Source organism: Pseudopipra pipra, chromosome 23 (assembly GCF_036250125.1).
Source record: "Pseudopipra pipra isolate bDixPip1 chromosome 23, bDixPip1.hap1, whole genome shotgun sequence".
Lineage (NCBI taxonomy): Eukaryota > Metazoa > Chordata > Aves > Passeriformes > Pipridae > Pseudopipra > Pseudopipra pipra.
Window position 1 is genome coordinate 535,564 of NC_087571.1, and position 23,486 is coordinate 559,049.

General features: G+C 46.5%; 1 protein-coding gene across 1 annotated transcript in view; it reads right to left on the reverse strand.

Moving 5' to 3' along the window:
- Positions 1–479: 479 nt before the first annotated feature.
- Positions 480–23,486, reverse strand: part of BARX2 (BARX homeobox 2) — a 33,692-nt gene continuing 10,685 nt past the window's right edge. The window contains exons 2-4 of the mRNA XM_064634525.1: positions 5,529–5,826; positions 2,512–2,596; positions 480–1,762 (exon numbers count right to left, since the gene is read on the reverse strand). Coding sequence (XP_064490595.1) covers positions 1,508–1,762; positions 2,512–2,596; positions 5,529–5,826 — 638 coding nt within the window. The 3' untranslated portion in view covers positions 480–1,507. The remainder of the gene's footprint in view (positions 1,763–2,511; positions 2,597–5,528; positions 5,827–23,486) is intronic.

The following is a 23,486-nucleotide window of genomic DNA, read 5'->3' on the forward strand; positions in this document are numbered from 1 at the left end:
AGTTTCACCACCTGAGTAATCCCATCCCAGAGCTGATGCAGAGTTGTAATTAGACACTTCCAAACACCTCTGAGCAAGAAACTGGGGAGAAAAGAAGCCTTTTCTCCCCACTCAGCTCTCCTTGGATAAGGCACTGGAGATCTCTGGGTGTAATCCTTGCCACCATCCCAAAAAAGGGATATTGAGAAATCATCTTCACATTGTCACAAAGAGACATTATTTGGGTGTCCAAAACTGGAGAAGGGGAAGTGACAGAAAATAGTGCCCTGGGTCTGACACATTCACCCAGTGACAAGTGGCATTTACACCCTCACCTTAGCAAGGTGCTGCAAGTAGTTTACACAGAGCTTTCTGTGCAGGAAAGTCTGATGACTCCCCTTTCTCCAGGTTTTGTTAGAATAGAAAAAACAAGCCCAAAAAAGTCCCTGTCTAACACTCTGAAGTGAGAATCTCTGAAAGAGAAACAATCACCACAGCAGTTTGATTTATATATTTAATTTTTAATTAAAAAATAAAGGTTATCTTAATACATCTCTTGCAGCCTTTGGGCAAAATGCACCCTTACCAAGACTTTATGAAACATGATGCACATCTATTCTTGGCGCACATCTTAAACAAACACCAACTTTCTGCAGCAACTTCTGAAATCCATCATCCTGCCCAAACCCTGAAAACATTGAAAAGTTCATTTAAAAAAAAACAACTACAAAAATTAGTAGTGGGCCCAAAGCAGAAATCCCAGATCCAAGCATCCCAAAGCTTTTGGAGCAGACTGAAATCCAAACCCTCATCTCATTCCAAGTTTAATCCTGGATCACTGCAAATTCACAGACACGGCACCCAAACAACCCAGAGAGATGCAATTGGAATCCTGACCCGGGAGAGGATTTCCCTTTGGAAGCTTTGAGCTCACCCTGGGCCAAAGCAAACCTGGGGGTCTGAGCCCCTTCCTAGAGTTGTTTGAAGATGGGCCCATCCCTGATGAAATCAGTGCTGGTTACAGGAGGAAATGGTGCCATTGGAGCTCCCGTTCCTTGTCTGCCGCTGGTCCGAGACCAGGCCAAGCTCTTTGTTCTTTTGCACAACTCCAGGGCAAGGGTAAAGCCAAGAGAACACCCTGATCCCTCCAGCCCAGCCACACCACACACCTCTACCTCCCACCTTCCCCTGGACCTCTCCAGGAGCTGTCTTGGGGTTCCAGATGTGCTTTCCCTGGAATCATGTTCAGGCCCCCATCCCAAAGCTCCCTCACCAGAGGGACAGGTTGGCACCACTCCCACGGGATGTCTTTGTCCCACCTGGCCCACGATGGCTGATTCCCAAAGGCACAAAGTGACCAATCTTTAGACTTATGCACAAGGTCTACATATATATATATATTTATATATATATGTACACACACAACATTACATACATATTTAAATATATATATACATATATATATTTGGTTTTGGTTTTTCTCTTTTATCTCTTTTTTGCTTTTCTTTTTCCCTCCTTTCTTTCCCTTTTAACTTAGTGGTGTAGTCTCCTCTGAGGAGGGCTCTGGTATATGTTCTGGAGATTTCTCTGTCTCCAACGAGGCTTCTTCTGGCTTCTCCTCTGTCAGTTTAGGCTCCTCAGGGGCTTGAGATCCCTCTGGCTCCTTACTCTGGGCCTGGCTGTTCATTTTCTCCTCTGCTTCAATCTCCTCCGAGGTGGGAATGGAGTTTTTCTTGGGGCGGCCTTTGGGCTTCGTTGGAGCTTCCTGGCCCCCCTTCAGCACCTGGAGCAAAGAGATGAACCATCAGGATCAACTTGAACTCCATCCTGTTCCCGTGTCTAATTCCCTCTCCCTTCACACCATCACTGCAGCAGCAAGACTTCCAGCCAAAGATCTGTATCCAAGCTAATCCCAAATTGGTTTGAAGTGGCAGTAACTGTCACATACATTCCAAGGAACAGCCTAGAACTGCATGTCCTCGCCCAGATCAAAATTCACAAACACCTCCACTGGAGAATGTCACAGCATTGTGGTTCCCAACCAGGACTTATTGCATGGGTCTCCTTTCTAAAAAGGTTTTAACTGGGAAAGGGCCACAAAGCTGAGAATAAGTGAAAGAGGAGAAGAGATGAAAGGCAGGAATTAGCGATATCAGCTCTCCAAACTGCACTGTTTTCTGCAGAGCAACACAATCTTTTTGTCTGTGCACAGAACCAATCCCAAAGCACTGAGATTACAGGAGTGCCAAAAATGCAGAGGGAGATATTTTGGTTCTTCCCTCTGTTCTACTCTCATTTCTTTCACCCCTTTGCTTTGTATCCTTCCTCCTGCCTGTGGTCCCCCCTTGCCCACCACACATCCTGCAGTATGAACATGTTAAAAAAAGAGACCATCTCTAGGAAAAACGATCAAGAATAAAACCAAACTTGGTATAAATAGACTCAAATTACTGACAGGATGCTCAGCTTTCAAATCTGTTCTTTTGCAACTAGTTTTTAAGGACCGTGGGGACATGACAAGGAACCACTCACCATTTTCTTCCACTTCATCCTACGGTTCTGGTACCACGTCTTCACCTGGAGCTGAGTCAGCCCCAAGGACTGGGCTAAGTCAAGCCTGGGAGATAAAACAGACACTGAAATGAGTTTACAGAGGACAAGAAGAGCTCAGATGCCAGGTACAGTCAATCCAACACTGTAAGAGCATTCAACAGTGTCCTCTGATCTGTTGTTTTGAGAACAGTCCCACAAAAGCAGTAAATACCGTGAATTTAGGATGTAAAGACAGAGGCTGCTATGGAAGAAACAGGAATATTTAGGTGTTTTCAGACTCTCTGTTCCCTTTTCTCCTCCTAGAAGTCACAGGGTTTGCCTGCTCTCTTGGAAACACAGACCTGCTGCACTCCAACCGCTGACACTCCGTGTTTGCCCATGACTTGGGGACACCACATCCCTGAAAAACGGGCCTCTGCTGTTTGAAGCAAACACGTAGGAACAGACACCAGCATCAGTCTGCCTTTGAAAGTGCTACTCTTTGTATCACATTTCTTCTTCACTACCTACATAAATCATAATCCTTTCCCATTTCTAATGGAACAGGAGTACATCTTAATCTATTCATTTCATCAGCACACTGCCATTGTAGGCAATTTGGGCTTATAAGGGAATTCATTATTTGTGTGTTTTGCTTCAGGGTCTGAGTGGCAGACAACCTGTAATCCTCATTCATCCTCCACAAATCTCTAACCCAGGCAAGTTTATGTGAAGCCATTCATTATTTCTTTATTAAACCCCAGGATATGAGGCAAATGCAGCTCAGGGTAACTCCTGATCCTTCCCCACAGGTGACAGCACATGAATGTGGCAGTTTTGTAATGGAATTGCACAAGGGATGGGGTTGGAAATCCTCAGCAACACCAGGAAAGTGCCCCACAGAGTCACATGAGTCCTGCAGGTTGGACAGCTCCAACTCAGAGCCACATTCCAAAGTGTTCTGGATTCTGTGACTTCTTGGCAAATATCTCCTTGCCTTTGGATAGGGGAGCACATTTGTCAAGGCTGAGTTTTTCATAATAAAACTCTTATTTCAATTGGGCTCCTGGGGCAACGAGACTTGTATTTTCAAGCACCCACATCCCCCACACCACCTCCCTGGGCTCCAACTCACTCTCATGGATTCCTGCTTCTCCCCCGCTTTGGAATCACTCTGGACCTGCAGGTTTGTTATGCCACCACATAATGTCTGTACCCCATTGATTTAAGATGTCATTGCTGATATTTAAGAGCAAAATATGGCAGTTGTTGCCCTGTCACACCACACTCCCTCACTACCAATAAACCAGGTGCTCCAGGTGCCCTCCCAGGGGTACAACCTTCTGTCCAGGCCAAAAGTTGCAGGAGTGAACATGGATTGCAATTCACTGCTTTGCCATCACATTTCCAGCCAGGAGCTGACAGAGAGAAACACAGCTTGGCCAGCTCTTGGTGACTTAGTTCACATGTCCTGTAACTCTTTGACTACCTGCAAGCAGGGTGCCACCTCTTGCCACACACCTCTATCACCAGCACTGCCTGGAAACCCAAGGAAACAAACACAGGAATTGCTCATCAGCCCCAAATGTGTACAAAGCCAAGGAACAGTCACATGATAATGTTAATTAACAGCCTGAAGGGCTTCAGCAAGTGTCAACCATCTTGTGAAATGAAGCTGTGAGGAGTCAGTGCATTAGGAACTCTGCTGTGAGACAGGGTGGCCATGGCCAGGAAGTCTGGTCTTGCTGTGACCCTTGGCTTTGGTGACAGGCAGCAGAGAATGCCATCTTCAGTTTAAATTTAAATCCAGGGCTGGGGTACCTTTCAAACCCTCTCTAGGTTTACAAACTTCATAGAAATTGGATGGGTCTTTTTCCCTATAATTTAAATTTGAAGAGTAGAATTGAAAGCCTTTAAAAAAGCTAAAGTCTCTCTTAGTTTGGTTTGCCTATGTGGTACCAAGTAGTCCCTAAGAACTCACCTTTTCCTTCAAAAGACAAGGAACTTGCCTGTGCCTTTGCAGGCAGAAGTCAACTCCAGGCAACCCTGGCTCTGTTTTCCAAGCTGATGGACAGGACACACCACCTTCCCACTGAATTGCTACCCAAGGTGCTGGCTGGAGCCAGATCAGCAGCCAGCTGGAGAGCCAACCCCTCAGGTGCCATGGACACACACCATCCCCCACCAGAGCTCAGGGCAAGACAGGCTCCATCTTTTTTCAAGTGTGCAGCAGGAGTGGGAAAGACAGAGAGTTCTTGCTCTGTACCTCTGAGCCTGGAGACCTGCTCCAAGCACATACACCACAGCTGGCATTTCCACTGGTGTGCTCTATTCCTGTCACCTTTGATCCCAGGAGAAGTTAGCCTTGAATTTGAATCTGGCCACCCAGCAGCCAGTCTCTAACGTGCAGCTGCCGTGGGTCTGAGCTGGTCCAGGAGGCTCCTGACTGCAGAGGGCTGAATTCCTGCCAGGTCCATCCTCATGAGGACGTTGTGAGTGTTCCTCAGCCCTGCCCACCCAGGGCTGGCAGTGAGGAGTGGTTTGATCTGGATCTCAAGTCACAGCAGAGCTGCAAGTTAAACTGAGTGCTGTCCACCTTTGAATGATTTAGGGAAATCTGCATCATGAAAGGTAAGACAGGGAGGAATGAGGTTGTTATACTTCAATCTTCATCAAAAACTCACCAGCTCCAAAGTTTTGTTTTCCTTTGGTGCCATCCCCCTGTGCTCTGAAGTGCCAGAGCTGCAGGAGTGTTTGGCCAACGCTCTGAGCACAGGGGGGGAATGTTGGGGTGTCTGGGCAGGGCCAGGACTTGGACTGATTATCCTTGAGGGTCCCTTCCAACAAAGCCCATTTTGTGATTTTATGGTCTGCCCATGGCCTTGGCCAATGCAGAGACCTCTCTGTGGAGCCAGAAGGCAGCACATCCACAGGGAGTGTTCAGTGTGGGGACAGCTGAGCAGGGCTGGAGCAGCCCTTCTGTTCATCCCTGATCCTGCTGCGAGCCACTGACCTACCTGTCGGGGGTAGAGAGATACTTCTGCTTCTGGAATTTCTTCTCCAGGCCCATGAGCTGGATCTCGGTGAAGATGGTCCTACTGCGGCGCGGCTTCTTGATCCTGGGCGTGGGCTGCTCTGCCTCCGACTCGCTGCTGCCCTGGGCCTCGCTGGGCACGGGCTCTGAGCCCCCAGGGCCCGGGCAGGGCTGGGCTGGCAGCACCCGGGAGCTGGTGGCAGCGGGGAGCAGGGGGGGGACCACGGAGGGCTGCCTGGTGATGACGGAGATGAGGGGATACGCCCGCAGAGAGGGGGAACCTGGCAGGGAGGGAAGCAGAGGGGGAGAAAGGTCACTTCAGTGGCAACGTGTTCAAGTGGTGGGAGCACTTGGGGACAGGAGGGAGACAGGAATAGCTGTCCTGGCTCTGTCATTCGCTTGTTAAATCACAGGATCACAGAACATGCTGAGTTGGAAGAGTCCCACCACGATCATGGAGCCTGCACGGGACCATCTCCAAATGACCACAAGCAACTCAGTTCCCCTCTCTGGCCTGTTCCTTCCCACATGGATGAATTCCTATGTCACCTGCTCTAGGTCACTCTGCTTTGGCAAGGGGGTTGGACTGGATGATCTCCAGAGGTCCCTTCCAACCTCCCCTACTCTGTGATTCTCCCAAGCTGCACAGCTTTCCCTGGGCGGGGGGGTCTTGCCAGGTCAGCCCAGGGAAGGAAGGATTGCCTTTCCACTGACTAGTTTTTCTCTTTGTAGGGGCTGTTATAACACACCCCAATGAAGTCACGTCTAATTACCACAAGAGATGAAACTTCAAGCAAATGTTGAAATCTGTCCCCATTCAGTTCCCAACTTTGCTTCCCTGTGGACACCAGGACAGGGTTTACTTGAGACAGTCACCTCATCTCTCCTTCCAGCCAAGAGGCAACACAGTTCAATTCACAGCTCATTCCCTGCATCACATGAATCACACTTGCAGCCTCCATTGTTCACACTGACCATATAGGAAGATGAGGATGAATAGGTCCCAAAAATTCTTCACTGACTCTTGACTCCACAACTTACACCAACTAGTTGATACCATCCCCATAAACGAACCAGTTCTGCTCCAATCCTTTCAGGTCGGGGCCGTTCTGGGATGACAAATCCAGATCCCAAGCTCTAGAGGAAGTTCTGATTCATATCAGACCTTCTGATTTACAGCTGTAGCCGATTCCTGCTCAGCCTTAGCCCCAGGAAATCAAATGTTCCTTTAAAATCTGGGCAGGGAAATAGGGCCACATACGGGAAACAAACACTCACTGTCAGATCCACAACTTTGCAACCAACCTGCAGAGTCTTGGGCAAGGCACTTTCTTGCACTCATTTGCCAAATGGAAATGATCCTCCTCACCTACTTCACTGGTGGTAAAACATGGATTAAAGTTTAATGTACATAAAGTATTTGGAGATCTTTAGATAAATGGTGCTGTGGAAAGGAACGTGTTACACCAGCAGGCCTGATTGGGAAACCCTCACCATGAATCACCACTAATGAAAATAATGATCTACAGACTTCATGAGTCTGTTGCGGTGAGTAGCTCCTCACTGTGGAAGAGAGGAGTTCCCAGCCTGGCCTGCTGGTGACCTGTATTCCTTACTCTCCTCCCTGAGTAAAGGGTTGTGATCCCAGAAACCAGGTCCCAGGAAAGCTGTGGTGCTCAGGGGACATCAAAGAATCCCACAGAGTGTTGGTCATTGCTTCTGTCCACAACCATGGCAAGTTGTGCAAAATCCAGGCACTTACAAAGCAAGTTCGGGAAACTATTGCCAAAGCACTGTGAATCCCAACAGACTGGGATGTGAGCATGACCGTGACTACAGACTGGGGTTTAGACAGACTGCAACTTAAATCATCCTTTCTCCTCCACATCTCTGCAATGCCAAAACTCAAAATATTTCCATTGAATTGAAAGTCTTCCACTTAAACCACCAAGGAAGTACTTGAGAGATGAGATCAGAATTGCCCAGCCAACATTTAGCTTGTGTAAAGCTTTACCTACCTTTTCTTTCTGTGGATTTGTGCTGATCTACAGCATCACTGAGGGACCTGGCAGAAACTCTGCCTTGATTTACAACCTCTGTGTCTGTTCAAAGACCATAAATAAGGACAGAGCACGCTGTCCTTTGTTTTACACTACTAATCCTGTGCTCTCTGATACTTCTGCACCCTCTGACACCAGCCAGTTACACAAAGGTAAACCAGAGCCTGCTCCCATATCCTGTATCCTCTTCGTTAGCACCCACTGACACCTGGGATAACAAAAATATGCCGACCCACCAATGGAACAGACCATTTCCTCTCTTTCAGCCAAATATACCAAGAAGAACCAGCCCCTCTTCCCTTTTTGAAGGGCTCCTCCATTGCCAGAGTGCCCTGCAGGAATCCTGAAGCCACCTCCACCATGATGTTCCTGGGGGAGCCGTGATCTGCGTTGGCGTCTTCAGCTGGGGCTCAGCCCTGCACCACTGCTCCTGTTCACAGAGGATCTAAGAGAAGAGGCTTCACAGATCTCAGTTCCACCCTGCTCTGAGAAAAGAGACTGAAAACTGATGCCCTACTTTACTCCCTGAAGGAGTGGATCCAGCCTTACTGCACTCCCTTATCCTGCTGTTATGGGGTCCTGGTTCAAACCTGCCCATCACAGAGCTCCTGCTCCTCTATGAGTTCATCCTCCAAACTGTATCCCATAGCCTGTCCCATTCCTCTCCTTGCTCATGGGTGGCTTTTGGCACTGGTTAATTGATACTTTTACCCTTGTAACGTATATTTCCAGCAGGGCTCTCCATAAAACACAAAATTACCAAGGAGTAATAAATCACCAGAGCTCAGAAAGCCCAGTAAGGGTCCAAGTGACTGAAACCTCTGGACAAAAGGATTTTCACAAGGAACTTTCTTCAAGGGAGGTCAGCAAAAGCTATTTGATATCAGAGCAACCGGGGATATTTGCTTTCCTGTAAGCCGTGGCAGCAGCACATGGGACTGCTTGGAGTGAGGGGAGGATAGTTACAGTAGTTCCAGAGCTTATTATCTGCCTTCACCAAAGAGAAAAGTCTCTTCAGACTGTTTTTCTAATAACCAGTAGGATGAGGATGAAAAGAACTGCCTTGCTCCTTCCCCGCTCAGCAGCAAGGACTCAGCTGTTTTTGCAGGGTCCGACAGTGCTCGATTATTAGAGCAGCAGATGACACTGCACTTGTTCAGGTCTGTGTTTTCAAGTGTTGAGCACCTGAATGAGGGGATTCATTTTCCCAAACGTTCAGCAGCAGCTGTGCCCTGGCCCAAGACTCAGAAAGGCTCAGTACAGGCTTATTTTTGGTGCCCACGTCAGGACACAAATTTATTTACAGCCCTTCTGAAACCGCTGCACGACTCGTGCGCGAGGCGTGGTTTGTAACTGCTGAGCTGCTTCGAGCTCCAGGTGGGGAACAGATCTGGGAGGCTGTTGACACCAAGTGTCATGTATTTGTTCATCATCCATGTCCCTAAGAGAAGCCTTTGCTTATGGTTTGACACCAACAGTTGTGACAGAGCTCTTAGAAACCATCATAAATAATGAAATCGCCTGCTGAGGTTCAACCCAGCTTATCCAAGCTCAGTGTTCTGCCCTCAGCCTGAGGAGGACACAGTGTGGTTGGGGCATCAAGTAAGGATGACATCTAGAGAAAAATGGGGCTTCAAGGCTGCAGATATTTTTGGGGGGGGAAGCTCTAGGTCAGAAAGGGGGCAATGCTTTAGCAGCCAACTCTCCTTGCAGACAGAGCAAACCAGAGCTCCCTGACCCCTGCTTTGCACTAGCCAGCTTTTAGATCCCAAAGAAAAAAGCCCAAGTTTAGTGTCCTGCTCTGGATCTAGTTATCCCACAGTTCAGAGGCCGCTGAAGTTGAGGCAGCCCATTGTCTCCATGAACATGACTCCCCTTAAACCATCCATACAGTTCTCACCCTGATTGAGCCGTGCCTTCCAAACACTGTGAAATCTGAGCTGGATCTAAACTTCACATCCCCCAGAGTTCAAAGGTATTTCAAGACTGACATGGTATTATAAGAATGGAATAATTCCCTAATCTTCAACAAATTAAATGCTGGCAAGGAGCTATTGTCTGCTCAGCACTGTTGGGACATGCTCTGTCTCCCAGGGTGGGATGAATGGAAGTGAAGGGCTCTTTCCTTTCCATCCCTGCCTTTCCCAGCAGTTCCAGCTGTTGTTTCAATGTGTACTCACCTGCACTGTTGTCTGAGCACCTTTTCCAGGCCTGCCCCATTAGTCTTTTGCACACGAAAACCAAAAAGCTTCCCACAAAAAACCAGAAAGTGAGGAATTTGCTACCCTAGGAACACAATTCCTGTGGGTTATTGTTTCCATCAAAAACAACCAAGAGACCCCCAGTGCAACACCGAATCCACCAGTGGTTTAGGACTTAGGAGGTCTCAGTGCTCTTCACAGGGACAGGGGCTTCATACAGAAAAGTCCCAGTTTTATCTATTGGAATAGTCTTAATCACCCCAAAGCCTGGGGTAGTCTTGGGCTCACTTTGCTGCTAAATGCTTGGGAAGTATTAGTGTAATCCACACTTCACACCGCTCACAACTGAGGCAGTGCTGCCTCATCAACAGAATTTTTCCTGGAGTTCTTTTTTTAAGGATTTGAACAACCTCAGTTCCAAGTGGTAAAAAAGCTCTTGTCCATTCCATAAAGTCAACATCTGGCCAGTCTGCTGCTTGAACCAACCGAGAGCTAAAAATAAAAAGGACATTGGATCTGCAGAGTGTTTTTTACCATCTGAAAAAATTTTGCTTTGCTGTTTAAATTGATCTGTGTTGGCAGCTCCTGGGCAGTGAATAATAGATCTACACTAAGCACTGACACACCACCTTGAAATGAATTGACTCACTCAAACCACACAGGTCTGGGAGAACCCTGGACTCCTGTTTCCTAATTATATGTAAAATATTTGTCCTATAAATATATTGGGATTTAATGTATCCAAAGATTTTTTTTCTCACTTGTTTTGCTTTTCAGCAACAACATCCAGAAGGTGTTGGACCAGATGACCAACCTGAAGCCATCTCTACTCACCTGCTTTCTTTAAATTCCTTCTCACCACTAGATATGGCACAGTGTGTATCACCACCACTACACCAAATCACCTTGCAAAAGTTTTAATTAAAGATAAGTACTTCAACCAAATCTTCTCCCCTTCTTTTTCCCTCCCTCCTCCTCCTCCTCCCTGGCTTAATTTCAACCCCAACAGACACAGACTAAAGGGAAGGGAAAAGGGAAAGCACTAATTAGTTGCACTGTTTGACTGCCGGCAATGGCAGAACAGTTTTCCTCCCAGGCAAACTCAGCTAATGCTGTTTTGGAAAGAAAGAAAGCAAAAGGAAGGAAAGATTTATGGATCAGCTCCTCTTGGCAGGTCAACCCTGCTCGGAGGCAGAATGAAATCTCAGTCAGAATGGGCTGCACTGAAAGGCAAATAATAAAAGAAAATGAACTTACAACTCAGGAAGGTCTATAAATCCATCATCTCCTGAGTGTCAAACAAAAGGAAACCAAGAAGGAGTTGAGTTCATTTAGTAAAGAGCTGCATTTTGCTGAAGGAGCAGGCAGGGAGGAGCAAGCCTTGAGTGAAGCAAAGAAAGCAAAGGAAGCAAGGAAATGTTGAGAATTAGTTGAACCACACACAGTTTCTTTAGTGGGGAGGGTGTTACATCTCCTTTTTCCACCACAGAGCCCCAAAGGCTTGGATTTGCCAGCCATGCCACTCTCATGGATCTTGGCTGGATTATACCAGCGGAGCCAGGGCTGAGCAGGGAGCTGGTACAGCCCAGAAACTCAACGTAGCCCAGGAGCCAAGTGGTTGAAGACAACAGCCAGGTGCCCACTGTGTGCCCAGGACACGGGACGTCCTCTGGGTCAGAGTGGGCGCCTTGGCCTTGGCTGGGGGTTGCCAGAGCTGCCAAAGGCTGAGCAGGGACCTGACAGGACTCTTGCACAAGGGCTGTGCTCCTCTGCTGAGCTTCCTCAGCCAACAGGACCTGCAGCACCTCTCTCATCCATCAAAAACCCCACTGAGGGCAGCAAAGCCCTTGCTGTGCTCAGGTGTGACCCCAGCCCATCTGTTTGTGCTGACGTTGGATTTAAACCTTCTCTGCTCCATCTGCACCAGGCTCAGGCACTGAGCAGTTCCCAGACATGAGGGTCTCTTCTCTATTAACTATTAGAATCAGCTTGCATGGGGTTCCTCCCAGGACCAATGCTGTGCTCCACCAAGCACCCTGGTAATGACGGAGAGGCACCGGGAATGAGAACAGCAGAGGGCTTTGAATATACCAGGTAAATTCATATCCCCTTAGGAACAAGTGCTTAGGAGGGCAATAACCAGGTCTGCCAGACTCCTTGTGAACAGCCCAAGATCCAGTCTGGAGCACTGCCATTAACACTTGAATGCCATGTTTGAAGGGTGATGTCTGCCCTGTGTGTGGTGGGAACACAGATCTCTCAGCCGTCCCCAGAATGGGACCTGAGCCCAGGATGTCTGGGCAGGGGTGGGCCAGGGAGGCTGTGAGCACTGTGTTGGCAGCTCCACAGCTTCCACACACCACACACGGGCCTGGGTGTTTGCCCTGGGAACACACGGACACAGAGGGGCTTCCAGGACTGGACACTCCTCGTGTCCTCTTGGAATGGGCTGGAGGTCCAGGCACAGCCACAAAGTCTTCCTAAAGCTGTCACCACAAGGCAACTGAGCCTCCAGCCCAGGGGTGATACCTATGTATGGACTTCAGTGTTTTCAGCACCCCTCCAAAAAAAGCTTGGCCAGAGATGTGGTGGCAGGTAAGGAACCCTTGTATTGACCAGTTCAGACATTGATTCTCTTCTCATTATTTCCAGTCTTACTGTAAGACAACCCTCAGATACTCTTTTACACTTCCTACACCTCTTTGAATATTGGAATAGCTGGAAAACCTGCAGGAGATCCTCAGAGCCTTTACAGGTGCCAATTTCTCAACTCTATAATCAGGTTTTTCTGTGATTATTGCATATTAAATAGGAATCCTGGAACTGGGAGTGCTTGAAAATGCTCTTTATTGCAATTCCTCTTCTCCAGCACTCAGAGCTCAGTCACTGAGAATTAACCCTGTTTTGAGAGAGGAGAATTGTCTTTGGGTTTGTTTCTTTTTCTACTTGTTCTCTTTTTCTTTGGTTACATGTGAAAACCAGTTGTAGCTAAGCTGGAGCCAAAGAGGTGAAGGGCACCTCTGGGACATTTTGAAAGCTTCCAAAAATAGTTTCAAGACTCAGTCCAAATGCACAGAGACAAAATTTCCATGGGAATCATGTCACAGAGGCCACAGGAAAGCAGAGCTCTCAACCCTGAAATCCTAAGTGCAGAGCTGGAACACGAACAGACGCTGCTGGGGCTCCAAAATAGCATCAGAGAGGTTCCTTGGAGGAAAGTTTAATTGCTCCTCAACCAAAGACTGCAGGTACAGTTCACACCACGTTCTATTTTCACTGCAATGAACCCCATTAGCCCGACAAGGACCAAGAGTCTTGCAAAAATTAAATGCAAATCTGCAACGCAGCAAAAAGTCTGCTGGGTAGCAACTGGTTTCTCCCCATTGTGGAAGAATCCAGACCCAACTGGTGGCCACAGCAAAATGCCCATGAGCTGCTGTGGAGCCAGGATTTCACCTGTGTGTGTCCACAGAAGGAACACAGAAAAACAAAAAAAAAAAAAAGAAATTGAGTGCAGCTAATTTTAGCACAGCTAAAACAATCCTTTCTATAGGCATTCTGACTGAAGGCCAGTTCTTCAGGACCTGCACCTGCTGTATGAGCCAAGTGTGAGTGGCAGAAATAAGTGGCATCTGATCAAATGGTACATTTTGACATCAGCTTCTCAGGTGGGAAAAAGTTGGGGCTCATCCAGGAGTCCTGTTTTGCCTTCCCTAAGAGAACAATCCCTTCTCTCTTCAATCAGTTTTTTGAGAGAGTAGGTTTTCAGCTCACTCGGTTTCAAACAAAACCACTGGTATCTGTAAACATTAAATTAAAAGATGCTCTTCCCCAAAGCATCTCTCCCCATGCAACTTCCAGAACGGCTCCCTGGGGATGATGGAGCTGGACACAGCTCCAGCTGCCCTTCTCCAGGCTCTGGAGCACTTTGAGCTGTGGTTGAGTTCAGCCCAATTTCAAAACCACCTGTGAGATCCAGGTTTTCCTCTTCAAGCCTGTCCCCATTAGCAGTGTATCAACTTCCACATAATAACAGTAATGAGTAAGTTTGGAGGGTGTGAGGTGTGTGCCACAGGCCTCCACAAAAACCAACTAGTAATGTAATTATCCTGACTTAATAATGACATTTAATATTCACATTGGGGGGTTTTATATGTTTGAGACCCTGTACCACAGTAAGTAATTGGCCTTGAACAACTGAGGAGCCCGAGAGCCTCCCTGACTGAGACTCATCCCATTCCCTGCTGCCAGGGCAGATGTGGAACACCCTGCCTTACACAGGGCTGCATGGGGGGCAAGCATCTATGCTAAAACCACACTCCAAAACTCTCCTACCGCATCAGTGCCTCCAGGGCTGGCAGATCCCTGAGGGATGGCACTAGGGCTCTCCTGGCAGGGCTGGTGATCACCATTCTGACCAGCTGCCTTTGTTCAGGGCCATCGGAGGGGGAGGAGATGAAAAGGCCTGGCTGTGCTGCTGTCCTGGGACTGTCACTGTGCCATGGTTCCCTGGTATCCCAGCAATGCTCAGCTGCTGAGTTTCTTCCCAGTTTCCAGAGGGATATAAGCCAGCTCCACCTGGGTGCCATGGGTTGCTCTCCTTGCACACACAGCCTTTCTTCCAGGCTGTCTGTCAAGCAGGGGAGTGTGCCAGGACCTTGTCAGATCCTCAGTGAAGAGGAAAATGTATACATAAAGAAGATTTATTTTGTTTTAAAGAAGCATTTAAAGAATCTATTTGGCCAGTACTTCAGAAATCCTTTGCAGCAAATGTGGCTTCATCAGTGCAGAATGAATCAGAACACACACCGCTGCTCTATTCTGAATTATTCTGCTCCACGTACTCAAATGACAACCTGCCTTTTGGGTGGGTGCCCCCTTTGACTCAAACCCACACCCTCCAGCCAAACTAAGCGTGGCTCAGAGAGGTCCTGCTGTTTGTTTGAGGCTACATAGAGGGAATCTGTCTGGTATTCCTCACCTTTAGCTGATGATTCCTTTAAATCCTACTCAGTGGGAAAGGAGGTGCACTGAACACAAGCAGATCTGCCCTAATATCTCCTACTGGGATATATGGGCCCAAGGCTATCAGAGCTGAAAACAGCTCCCAAGGGATGGTGGGTTTGGAAGTGAATCTCCATTCCAGACCCTCACTGGTGGGACTCCAAGGGAGTTCTAAGACAAGGCCACACCAGTCCCAGGGAAATAATCACTAGTTCATCCCCACAAATGACAGCACTCAGGAGGGCAGGGGAGTTCCTGGGGCAGGAGCCACCAGATCTGTACCAAGGGACACTTGGGCTCCATTAACCAGTGTCAGCCTGAAGCTCCTTCTCTTGGATTGAGTCACATTAAAACACGTCAGCCAAGAGTTCCCTCCATTCCCAAGGATAAGGCTCAGCTCTAGAGCTCATCACCAGTTGGACCCACACTGAACAAGCAGAGTAGCCAAAGGATGACAGAATGGCTTTACAGGGAGTCTGGTCTTGGCTCCTGGGGAGGAGGAGGAACACGGCACTGGGATGACACAACTCTCAGGGTATCTCAGCTTACGGTGAAGCAAGGTTCTGTCTTCCCTGATGACAGACATGACCAGACACCAGGGGCACTGGGGAGCAACACAGGAGGCCAAGTCCAATCCTCTGTCCAGAAGGTGTCACTGGTCAAGGAGTAAGATTTGGACTTGGATCGGGAAACAGCTCATCAGAACTGAGAGGGTGGAGTTTAATGAAGGGTAAGTCACGTTCTGTGCTTTCTGTGGCTCCCTGAGCATCCCTGCCTGGCCACCACCCAAGCTCCGAGTCTATATGGACTTGGGGCTCACACATTATGGCCATTCTTGCATCCTCACACATCTGAGAAATAAATCTGCCTCCTCTCAGGATTTCACAGTTTCTGTCCAAGTTCAAAGGCACAATGCCATAAGCGCATAAATCAATCAGCCCCTCACTTCCTGCTCTGTTAATTATTATCACAACATCCATAAGCAAACACCAACCCTGGCCAGCTGACTGGCTGTGCACACAAAAGCACTCTTCAGGTTTCTCAAGCCCACCCTTGTGTGGCTCCAGCAGAGAGCTGCCCATAAATATCACCACCTCTTCCTGCTCCGAGCTCTAAAACACGCTGCTGAGTGACACATGGGAAGGAAGAAAGTGCAATTGTTTCCCAACACCACACTGTGTAAATTTTGCCTGATGGATCTTTTGGAAAATGTTTTTTTCTTCTCAGGAGAATAGTAGATCAGTGTTTAAAATACACAGACATCCCCCTCTTTTCCTCCTGGCTGAAATGAAAGAGAGACTTCAGCAAGTCCCACTGTTAACCTGAAAGGGACCTGTCACATCTTGGCAAAGCCTCTGCCTCTTATAACTGTGGCTTATCATCTCAAGGGTTGCTTTATTAATAATCTTGCCCCCATCAGGACACATTTAGCAGAGAGGTTGGTCTCTCTGAGCTGCATATATGATTCTTTGATCTTGCATCTGCCCTAGCAGAAAGAAAACTCATCTCTGTTTTCTCTACGGACGAAAATAAACTCTGTGGCCAATTTGGCCAAACAGCTGCACAAACAATGCAATTTAGAAGGATGCAAATGATATATGAGCAGGTTTTGTTCACAGCCTGCCCGTCCTTTGTGGCTGCCAATTAGATCAGTGATCTTAACCCAGCTCTTGTGGCTGGATAAGGAGGAGAGACAGGGAACAAAGCTGAGCATAATGCACATCACAGAGTTATTCCAGGAAGCTCAAGCCCCATTATCAGAATCTAGAGCACCTTGGAACAGCATTTCCTTCAAAACCTGATCTCTTTGGTTGAATAAGCTGACAAAGACTATGTCACAGCTTCCACCAGCACAGGGCATGGCTATTTTTACTCCCTTCACATCAAGTAACAGCACACCCATGTCACCCCCTCTATTCAACCTTAACCCAAAAAGGACAGCTAAGCTTTCACGTTTTGGATGGAGGAAAAAATACAGCTGAATTTCCAGTTTATAGAAACTTTTCTGCCAACTATTCTGGAACATAAAAATCAGTGCTGGCAACTTCAACCCCGAAGCAGCATCCTTGACTTCAGGTCTATTTATATTGTGTACAGTCAGTCATGAGCTGGAGATGTTGCAAGACCCCTCAGCCATGGTTTATCCCCCACACACCTGCAGCCATAGCTGCTCCATATGGACACCAGGAGCTGGATAATCCCAAGGGTTACACCCCCATCTCCAGGCAAACTGTGTTTAATTAGCCTGTCCTGTGGCCCGGGAGTGAGTGAGTGAGGACAAGGAAAGCTGTGCTCAGTCCTACAGACCTTGTGGAAAGAGCCTGTCAGGCAGCACATCACACATGTCCTGTCACTGTGAGCAGAGCACAGGGTGAAAGCTCAACAACCAGAACAGCCCATTTCTTGGTGGAGAAGGACCTAGAGGACTCCAAACAGCCACTCAGCCCACTCTAAGTCAGGGTGCACTGTCTGTTCCAGCTTGATTTGTAGTAGCCAAGGCCCAGGTCATTCATTTCAGCATCAGTGGCGTTTTGGGCTTTTTCAGCTGAAACACAAGTCAAGTTTCACTCTTACTGAAATTCATCCAATCTCAAAAAGCAGGCTGAGAAAATGTATCAAGAATGGGCAGTCCCTAAAAGGACACATCCAAACCCAGCAGTTCTATGAGAAAAATGTCCACCTGGAAGTTGCAAAGTGCTTTGGAGGTGTGAAACCACGTCCGTGTCAGCAAAGCAATGACGAGGTTCTCCCAGCCACCACAGCTCTGAGAGAAGGATGAGCCAGAAATTCCAGTTGGTGAGCTCTAGGTGTCCTGAACTCCTCTTGCCCAGAGAAGCTGTGGCTGCCCCATCCCTGGAAGTGTCCAAGGCCAGGTTGGACAGGGCTTGGAGCAAGCTGGGCTGGTGGAAGGAGTCCCTGCCCATGGCAGCAGGTAGGACTGGATAAGCTTTAAGGTCCCTTCCAACCCAAAACATTCTGGGATTCCAAATACAAGCTTCAAATACAAGCCCCCTCTCATGTCCAACATCAGCCTGCAGGTTTTTTTTTGTTCTGATAGGAAGTCAGCCAAGGAGACTGTTTTCACATCACTAGACAAATAAAGATTAAACTTTGGGTGGAGACAGGCCCTAATTAATCATAAGGGATGGAATTAGGTTTCAGCAGTGCCCAAATTCTGCCAGCTTTAACTGTGAATTAATGCCATTATGGGCAGAAATGTTAGAAGCACAACTGTTCCTGACAGCTCCAATCTAGAACTGCAAATGTGCCATAGAAACACTGTGATTTAGGGATCCAGGTGGGAACCCCTCCCTCAGTCTAAGATTTGGAGGGTTTGGAGTCCAAGCCTTGGTTCTCATCCATCAGCACATCTATTTCCCTGCAAATCTCCATGGCCCTGTCACTGTGGAATGCAGAGTCACTGTGTTCCACAGGTATGTTGGGCCTCCATAATCTCATTTAAATACCAATCAGAGAAGTCAACAGGCAAAAAAAACAATGCAGCCCTTTCTTCCCTCCCCCAGTGGGTGGGTGTGCAGCTCCCACTCGCACTAGAAACAGCTCCAGGCTGATGGGAATATTGTCACATTCCCACCAACTTTACCCTGTCCCTTAAAGCACCAAAAGAACAAAGATTTGCTCACTTGGTGTAGATTTTGGGGAAAGTGGACATTAAGCACAGTGTTTCCAACCCTGCCACTGCCTTAATGTTCCATCTCAGCCAAATCCCTGAATCCCACTGGATTTCTGTTCTCCCCACATGCAAAATGAGGGAGATAATACCCAGCAAAGCACTTTGTCTGGGCTGGAAAGGACTCCAAGAGCAGCCACAAGGGGGGCAGAGGTGTTTTTGTCTTGCTGCAGATGTTGCCCATTAATAGATTGCGTGAGGCCTGTGTTGAGAACTCTCCTTTGTGTCACAGGATTATGAAATCCCTTAATGTGCCATTAATATATATGTTAATTTGGAAGCCATGCCTGTGTCCTATTCTTGTGCAACCCTCGATGTTTCCACGGGAACCCCTCCAATACCAGGCACAGATGCAGCGCGTGGTTTTTCAAACCAAAATAGCTCTTTTTCAACTCAATTTTCGAAAGTTCTCCCGACCCAAGAAAAATATTCTGCCCAAGATCGGCTGTGGCTGCCAATTTTAACATGATGCTGCTGCTCTAAATGAGTCTGCAGGGAATATTTTTTTATGTTTCCCAAATATCACCATTCCCAGACTCTTATGGGGCGCTGTTGGGATGAAACTCTAGCAGACAGAATCCGTACATTCCCAGTATTTTTATTAAGCTTTGAAAGAGGGGCTGTACCCCACCTGTAATATTAAGCTGTCCAGAGAATTTAGGCAATTATTGGCATTTACTGCTCTATGATGCAAAACAACCAACACTTCTGACCCATCTCCCTGAATTGGTTTGCTTTGCTCAACAATGGTGTGATAATTTGGAGGGATCTTTCAAATTCTGAGAACCTTTAATTCAGGTTTGGTGAAGCCCATATGAAAAAAACAGTTTCAATTTGAACATTTTTGTGAACATCCTCCTCATGTTTTACTCTCTGTTGAAGTATTGATGCCATGCCCAGAGCTGGCTCTGATTCCATCCCAGGAGATCTGCTGGGAAGGATTTTCAGTTTATGTAGAACTTAAGAAAGATTTCCTTGGACACTGCAACTCGTTTCACTGTCTTGAACTAGATTTCCTCAAATTAATTAAAAAGTGCTTTTTAAATCCTTTTCCTCCTTTCTTTAAGCCATTTTACAGAAATGACAATCTTGTCATTAGATGGATGCAATGTTGAATCCATACAGATATAAATGTAGTTTGTTAATAAAATGATGAATTCTGTGTCTGGTCTGTGCATTCCAACCACTTCTAAAATAAACACTCAACCACCACCTCCTTTACATGTACACAATGACATAGTGCAGGGAAAAGTGTAGCTGAAACTAAAGCAAGATCAGAAACTTATAATCCAATACAAGAATTGGCTCAAAATACCTAAAGATTTCAAATTATTTTAGTCCTTTATTAAAAATACAAGAAGAAAACAAAGACCAATGGAATTTAAGGCACTTGAGTATTTTGCCGCTTTGAAATTTATAGTTTCGGAATGTCAACACCTTCCTACTTGTTCCCAGTTTGGAGGGAACAAAACAAGAATTTCGAAAAGAAAAGTCCCATGTAAAAAAATAATTATGTGAGTTGTCCTTGCACATATTAAAAAGAGGCAAGAAAAAGACATTATTAATTATTTTCTCCTCTCTGTGGGTCACCTTTCATGCAATTGTTGAGAACAAAACACACTCCCACCAAGACATTAACATCTCATTTCCAGCACTGCTTGGGTGAGGAGACTGCATAAAAATAAATGGCTCCTCCAATGAGACACACCATCCATCGTCAGCGTGTAAAACACAGTCATTAATCACTGCACAACCCACTTATTATGGGCATTCAAGCACTGGCAACACAAATGCTTATAAAACAGGGGCTCCTTTCATAATTCCCTGCCCTGGCTCTCAGCAGTTTAGAGGCTTAACCCTTTTACAGCGAGGGATGGGCAAACTGGTTCTGCCTAATTCCAAACCAACTTGACGTCACGGGTTCGAAAGTTCGGCCTGAACTCAAATGTTCTCAGGTGCAGTTTGTGCTGAGAGAGAAGAAGCTCAAGGGGAGGTAGGCAGTGAAAGAGCAAATCTGTAAACCCCACAGGGCATGGACAGAGTGTAAAAATCCAGTAGAGTCAAAGTATGCATAAAAATTGGTGATGAATGAGTTGAAATCCCTACAAAGTAATCAAAACAGCTTTGTCTTAACACTTATTTTATGTGATTTGTGGGGAAGTCTCTTCCCTCCTACAGACTTCACTGTGCTGGGAATAAGCTGAAGAATTTTATTTGTACTTAATTAATCCTCATGTTAAACATACACAGTCCCCACTGCCCACATTACTTTGGGCTTCTCTTGCATTTCTTAGCGAAGGATTTTCACGTAAGTGTGTAATGAAACACTTCTTTTCTTTAAAAAATGGGAAGGATGAGGAATTCAGTGAGCATGTAACAGCTCCATGGCATACATTAAGTCAAGGACAAAACCGAGTAGGGATGGCCAAAACACCTGCAAAGCTCCCAGCTTTTCCATGGGGCTCTCCAGAATCCCGGCTCCAGTCAGAGATCCACGGCGTGTCCCAGGCTGCCAGTAAATGAATGCTCAGCAGAAAATGCTGATATATTTGCTGTCTGATGCAATTCCTTTTCTTTTTCTACACACCCAAAACTTCTGTTGACTTCAAGGAGTAAATGAGTGGGGACAGGAGGGGAATCAAGAGGTGCTGAGAAAAGCAGTGTTTTGCCATCATGTGCAGCATGAAAATACCAAAGCCTCGCTATTTACTGAGAGTTGTAACAAGTGAGACACCTGAATGAAGACAATTCTTATGGAGACAAACTAGATAAGGTGTGTACTTGAATTTTCTCCCAGTGTGAAAACTGGCCCCAGTTTAACCAGACACAGTAATTTGTCAAACACTTCAATTAAGTTTCTTGACAACTGGACAAATATTTCCAATGTTGGTATCAATTACTGGAGGCAAATGAGCCATGATTGGCTTTGGGGAAAACAAACATTTTGAGAAGACAGATTAAGAGTCCACTGCATTTTAAGTTACACTAAAGCCATGCACCAGGAAATGAACACTTAAGTTCTGGGGGGATTTTTCAGTTAATTAACAAAGCAGCACTGGGTGGCAGCAGCAATTCTATGATAACTTACTCCATATGTAAGAAATACTCGGTGAATATCTCATAGGCAAGTGGGATGTGCCCCAGCAAATGCTCAGCAAGGAGTCAAAATCACACAATATCCTGACTTAAAAAGGACCCACAAGGGTCACAGGGTCCAACTGCACAGGACACCTCGAAAACCACACCAGAGGTACTCAGAAATTCATCACCAGCTCTGCTTCCTAGGAAATACTGGGAGTTTTCCCAAGGTAATTCCCCTGAAGGAAACGTTTTTCTTCCAGCGAAGTCACCGTCAAGGCTCTGTGATGAATGAAAGTGTTCTGGGCAACCTTCACTGCCAAAAGGATTTTCTATCCCATAATTTACTCCAGGAGAGTACCATTTTCACTTTGCAGGCGTAGACTCAGAGATAAATACAGCAGGAAAGCGCATTATGGCTGGGTTTGGTTTGTGAAAGGCAACACCAAATTGGAGCTCACTGGGGAGTTAATGAGTCAAAGCCCTCATGCCAAAGCTGTGCTGGGCAGTATCTGGAAGCAGGGAACAGCAAAGCTGGGGTTTTAAATATCTGTCAACCCACTTTAATGCATTTTTGCAAGTTGTAACATGACTAATCTTAATATTAAGAAGGGAGACATAAGGCATGGATCACAGAAATCATCTTTTTCAAACATATTAAAGCCACAGTCACCTATTGCTATCAAAGTGTCTCATTGGTGGTGTTTTTGTTCACTGACAGGGAAGAAAATGGCCAGTATTTTTTCTGAGTTGAGAATGTGCCATGGAAATCCTGTACCAATGTTTATCATGGTTCTATCCCTTTTTCCTGATTCAAGCTGCTGGGTGGGTATCACTTTTCCTCTTCTCCAAAGGACAAATTGCTATTTCATAGTTGCAAGCTCTTTAGAATGTGTCAGTGGAAGCTATTAATTGATCCTGCTATTAATAGAAAGGCATAGAAAAGAGAAAAGGATAAAAAAAAAAAAGCCAAATGCCTACAAAAACGGCAAAAAAAGGAAAGGAAATAACTTACCAAACTGAGTTTTGAGACTAAAAGCCAGTCCACTGAGCCAGGTACAGCTCTAAGACACCCCAGCACTCCTGTTCCAGCTGGGCGAGCAGCCAAACTGAGCTTTTTAATTCCCACCCGTGTCCCATTTTCTGTCCTCTCACTGCTCTGCAAACGTCCAGCACTTCCACCCCCCACAAAGACCTCTCACAGAGTCAGAGAGATGTCCTATCATTAAAACCAGGATCAGGCCTATCTGTCATTTTAACACATGTAGGCGGTGTATAAATTCTTCTCTGAATTATCACAGTAAGCACTATTGGACTGTCATGTGGGAGATACTTCAGTTAGGGTTTTTGAAGACTTTAATTGTAGAGTTCAGAAATTTCTCTTAAGGACACAAATATAGCTATCCAGACATGGAGTAGCTTCTTTCCTGTTGGAGAACCAGTTCCTGGGCAAGCCAGTAAAGCCACAGAGTTTGTGGCATCTACATTTCTATCCTCTGCCTTACATTACGGTCTTCACCCATTTTGTGTGTAGTTCCCCCTGATGAGGCCATTCAAAATTAAGCAGTAGCCTGGTTTCAAATTTATTCAGAAAAAAAGATCATTTTAACACAACTGCTACAAAGGCAGAAAAGAAACCAGATGGATCCCAACCCTCCAGAAGAGCTTGGCATGGACTGGGAGCTTGTCTATCTGTGGGGATGAATTTAGTTCACTTGGAGATGGGAATGACCCCAGTGAACAGCTATTCCCTGCTGTCTACACAGCCTCCCACATCCCAAGGTTTTCATGGGATGGCACTTGGGATGTGGAGTTAAACCCCAGCAGACAAATGCCAGCCAGGAAATCCTAAACCTGCAACTCGGAGCCTTGGCCCTGCTGGAAAAGGAACGGGGAGAGAAATCCTG